The 5,210-nt window shown below is 38.2% G+C and overlaps 1 protein-coding gene across 1 annotated transcript; it reads left to right on the top strand.

Moving 5' to 3' along the window:
- The first annotated feature begins 640 nt into the window (after positions 1-640).
- Positions 641-2,158, top strand: LOC120024351 (gap junction epsilon-1 protein). Its single transcript, XM_038968575.1, has 3 exons — positions 641-679; positions 1,178-1,360; positions 1,763-2,158. The coding sequence occupies exons 1-3, from the start codon at positions 641-643 to the stop codon at positions 2,156-2,158; spliced, it is 618 nt and encodes a 205-aa protein (XP_038824503.1).
- Positions 2,159-5,210: the final 3,052 nt, after the last annotated feature.

The raw sequence follows: 5,210 nt of genomic DNA, 5'->3' as shown, positions 1-5,210 counted from the left end.
AAAGTTATTTTCATAACTTTTCCGTGTGCCTCAAGTCAGATAAAATATGTCACAGTATTCTGAGTTAATATATTTCAAGATGATAAAAATGATATAACATTAGCTTAAATATTTCGTTTTTGACTCTTATTTTGTCAGAAGTTGTTTACTAGGTCCTAAATCACTTCTTTACAATTGTCATTTCAAATGTCATCCATGAAATTATGTGGAAATTGACATTACAATTCTTTAGATGTAGTGCTAAAACTAACTTTCGAACACCATTTTCATCTCAAATTGTTCATTTGGAAGCTCAAAATAACGTGCCCTCAGGTGCCACTATTGTATTGTACTATTTTGTTTTCTCTCCCCCATTGTGTTTTACAAAAGTTTTTTCGCTGACTTAGTTCAATGGGGATTATGAGCCGACCACATGCCCCGTGCCTTTGTTTTCCCTTTCCTGTTGTGTTTTTTTTCTACTGAGTGAGTAAATTGATGAAGGCACCGCGGATAAAAGACAAATATGCATTGACAAGGGCTTTCAGCGGCAAAAGGTCATTAGGAGCTTCAGAATTATAGTGGGCTTTGCCTGATGCCAGCATATTGGCAATGAGGGCCACGGTTTACAATATAATTTAACTGGGAGAATAGCAGCAAAGTCATGTCTTTAAACTACATTAAGAACTTTTACGAAGGATGTGTAAGTATGGTGATACCAAGAATATATAGAATATTGGACGATGGTCGTGGTCACTTTGAGCCCAGTGAGTTCTCTGAATTATTTATCTCTCTGACTGTAGCATAATAAAGTGGATAGACTTGTATTTGTTGCAGAATTAAATAAGAGTGTAAATATAGTAAATGTCCTACTCTCTGAATATATGTGTGTTGTTGAAATATAACCCTATTACTGCCATTCTCCATGCATTACTGAGTTATAAGCATGTTTGTAGTTGTTCCATTTAAATCTGATAATATTTGGTCCATCTGCTATTGTCAATGAGGATGCATTCCAAACGTTTCATCTGTTCATTACTCCCTTTCCAAGCTGTTTTGATAGTTTGTGTAATTCATTAAATTACAATCATACTCATGCTTCCTCAATCAGTTTTCACACATTCATTTTTTAATATATTTTTTTACAAACAAATGCTGTTTTAAAGCCTTTTTCTGTGTTTGTGTGTTGTTTGTGTTTTAGCTCAGGCCTCCGACGGTGATAGGCCAGTTCCACACCCTGTTCTTTGGCTCTGTTCGGATGTTCTTTCTGGGCGTCTTGGGCTTTGCAGTCTATGGCAATGAAGCTCTCCATTTCAGCTGCGATCCAGACAGGAGGGAGTTAAACCTATACTGTTACAACCAATTTAGGCCTATAACACCTCAGGTAAGAGTGCTTCCTGCATTAAATGATTTCACATGAGAAAGTCCATCTCTTCCAACTATTCAGAAACCTTTTATAATCTGTCAGAATCAGCAAACAGTGCTCATTTGAGAGCTAATCCCATAAATGGTACTGGTAAAGAATCAGAGATCACCCATTTGCACACTATGCCATGGTGATATGGGAACAAAGGATTTTCGTGCACTTTTCACATCATCCAGTCAAATGACAAAACATCTTATTCCTGTCATGAAAAGACAGACTCGAAGATGTGCTTTTATTCAATGTGAATAACAAAGTAATGAACAGACAGGACTCAAAGATTAGCTGTTATTGAATGTGAACTTGTGAATAGGTTGTTTTACCACTCATCTGACCATAACCATAATGTTCTTCTGCTTGCAGGTATTCTGGGCATTGCAGCTGGTAACTGTTTTAGTCCCTGGAGCTGTATTTCATCTCTATGCTGCCTGTAAAAACATTGACCAGGAGGAAATCCTTCAGAGACCTATATACACTGTCTTCTACATAATCTCTGTCCTACTAAGAATTATTCTGGAAGTCATCGCTTTTTGGCTACAGAGCCATCTCTTTGGTTTCCAGGTTCACCCACTCTACATGTGTGATGCCAGTGCCCTAGAAAAGACGTTCAACATCACCAAATGCATGGTGCCGGAACACTTTGAAAAGACCATATTTTTAAGTGCAATGTACACTTTCACTGTGATCACGTTGCTGCTGTGTGTTGCTGAGATATTTGAGATACTCTGTAGGAGATTAGGTTATTTGACCAATCAATGACCTGTGTGTTATTTGCTACAGAGTTCTAGGTCATATTTAAAATTTCTGTTTGTCTTATCCAGGTCTGACATGGACACAAAGGCCGAAAACGACATACCTCTGCTTTTTTTGTTGGGAGTTGACAAGCAAAGACACTTCTTTCCATAATCCCATTGTTAAAATCAAGTAACACAGATTTAAATCTACTTTTGTCAGTAGGCTAAGGATATAGTTGTTTCGTATGCAGCTTTCAATCATTGGCCCAAGTAAGAAAGAAACCTGTTATGAAAGATTATAGTACTTGTACCCAGTGAAAAGTATTATAGCATTGTTGTAGTCTTCTTAGGGGCCTATAGACATATAATGTTGTCTAATTGTCCAGTTTAACATATGGCCAATGTCATGTCATCAAGGTTAACATCTTAATACCCTATGACACAAGCTAAAAATGGATTCATTTTAAGGCATTGAACTAGGCCTACAGATGAAAAAAGGCAGGCAAAAATGTATCCTAATGAAGCTTAGATTTGATTATAATAGTTGGTCTTTAATATGTTCAGGTCATAATAAATTATTAAAGGGATACTTTGGGATTTTGACAATGAGGCTCTTTATGTAGATCCCCAGAGCCAGATGAACTTGTAGATACCATTTTTATGTCTCTGTATCCAGTATGAAGAAAGTTAGAGGTAGTTTTGCGAGCCATTGCTAACTAGCGTCAGCTCAGTAACTGGAAGTCTATGGGTTTCTACTAGCATGCTAGCAGACTTCCAGTCATTGCACTAACACTAGTTAGCACTGACTCACAAAACTACCCTAACCTCTGTCATACTGGCCTCAAAGACATACAAATTGTATCCACGAGTTCATTGGATTCTGGGGAAGTGGATAAAGGTCCTAATTGTCAAAATCCTGAAGTATTCCATTAATAGAAAATGTGTATTCATTGAAGAACTGGAGTATATAAAGGTGCTCAAGTTAGTTTGAATTTGAAAGATTTTGGAACATCTCCTTTGACGATTACTAAATTAAGGTTTTGAAATACTGTAAATAGGAATGATATCATTAACAGTTAAAAAAAATGGGTTTCCATTCTCCCAGATTTATCATGCAGTTCTACAAACCATTGTAGGTTTAAGTGTAATTGCTGATAAGTGCGCTGGTCACAGTGTGTATGGATAACCCATATTTGACTGATTTAAGACCCTTTTCATAGCATGTAGTGTAATGCTTTTGATTTAACCCTGTGTTGTAGCTGTACTGAAAATGATTACCTCTTTTGTTTTGTATCTGTATGTTATTATCAGGCATCCATCCAACTTTTGTTATTATTTTCAGCTAAATGTATCATCTCAGGTACAATATGGCACACTGCTTTCTGGTATTTGTGACAGATGGATGGTTTTAATGTTTGCCTCTTACATTTTGTACAATAAGCTGAGGTAACTGTTAAAAGAAGCAATGACATTCATTTGGTTGTCAGTAAATCTGAGGAGTATTTTTGGGAAGTGGGATCAATGTGGGAGTGGGAGCAAGCTAATTCCGATATACACTCAGTCTGAAATTCTGCGGATTGTATGCTTAAAAAAGATGTTAACTTGATTTGAGCTAATTTCAGGTTCATCTTTATTAATCAGAAACTCCAGGTTTCAATAAAACTATGAATATCTAGCTGACAAAGTAATTAATCCTACATCATGAAATACACCACAAGGACATATTATTTGTTTTGTATGTTTTTGATTTAATTAATGTTTAGTTGCATTGTTTAGTTTTCTTAGGGTAATTGAAATGCATTTAATTACATCTAGTTTGTCTGTTTTGACTTTCCGATATGTACTTCATAAAAATGCATACAACTTTTCACATTTGTTTAATAAAAGGGGCACATTTTATGACCCTCTTATGTTCAGACAATATTGTTCTGCAATGTGCTGTTTCTGAAAAATCTGTCTGTGCTGCTTTTTAGGTAAAGCTCGAACACTTTCTTACGTCTCAAAAGTATCAGTGAGATGATAGATTTTTTTATTTTATTAGAGGTGCTGCTACTTTTTTGTACTGAAAAACTGTATTGACAAAGCAATCCTACAATAAGAGGTATGCTGTGTAACCGATGTGAAATGGCTAGCTAGTTAGAGGTGGTGCGCGTTAATAGTGTTTCAATCGGTGACGTCACTCGCTCTGAGACCTGAAGTAGTTGTTCCCCTTACCCTGCAAGGGCCACGGCTTTTGTGGCGCGATGGGTAACGATGCTTCGAGGGTGGCTGTTGTTGATGTGTGCAGAGGGTCCCTGGTTTGAGCCCAGGTAGGGGCGAGCAGAGGGACGGAAGCTATACTGTTACATTGGTGCCGTGACCCGGATCACTGGTTGCTGCGGAAAAGGAGGAGGTCAAAAGGGGGGTGAGTGTAACCGATGTGAAATGGCTCGCTAGTTAGCGGTGGTGTGCGCTAATAGTGTTTCAATTGGTGACGTCACTCGCTCTGAGACCTGAAGTAGTTGTTCCCCTTGCTCTGCAAGGGCCGTGGCTTTTGTGGCACGATGCTTTGAGGGTGGCTGTTGTTGATGTGTGCAGAGGGTCCCTGGTTCGAGCCCAGGTAGGGGTGAGGAGAGGGACGGAAGCTATACTGTTACAGCTGCATGCCCTGTTTCAGTTTTTTTCTATACCCTATGTTCATGATAGCCCCATGCATTTGCTTGGGGAAAAGTTGTCCTAATGTAGTAGGCATAGAACGACGCTTGAGCAGAGGTCCCACTTTGAATATTAAGGGGAACGAAAGTTAGGTTGAAGATAATGTATCCCTGAAAAACAGATGTTAGCGTTTTCCTTTTCCCAGATCCTTGATGACAATTTACTACAGATATGCAAGAATTCTCGTTGAATCCGCTTCCATTCATATCGTAATAAGATTGTTGGCTCCTCACAACCCGTAAGATCACCATGGAACGCATTGCAATAGGCTCACACAGTAATCAAAATGTTGTCAATGTCAATATGATGCCGTTTTGCTTTGACAGTCCTCCTTTCCTGCAGATGGCGCTAAACGTATTGAACAAGAAAGCGGAAGAATTCTG

This window comes from Salvelinus namaycush, chromosome 29 (assembly GCF_016432855.1).
Source record: "Salvelinus namaycush isolate Seneca chromosome 29, SaNama_1.0, whole genome shotgun sequence".
NCBI lineage: Eukaryota > Metazoa > Chordata > Actinopteri > Salmoniformes > Salmonidae > Salvelinus > Salvelinus namaycush.
Note: the sequence above shows the minus strand (reverse complement) of the source record. Positions and strands in the feature narration are given on the sequence as shown.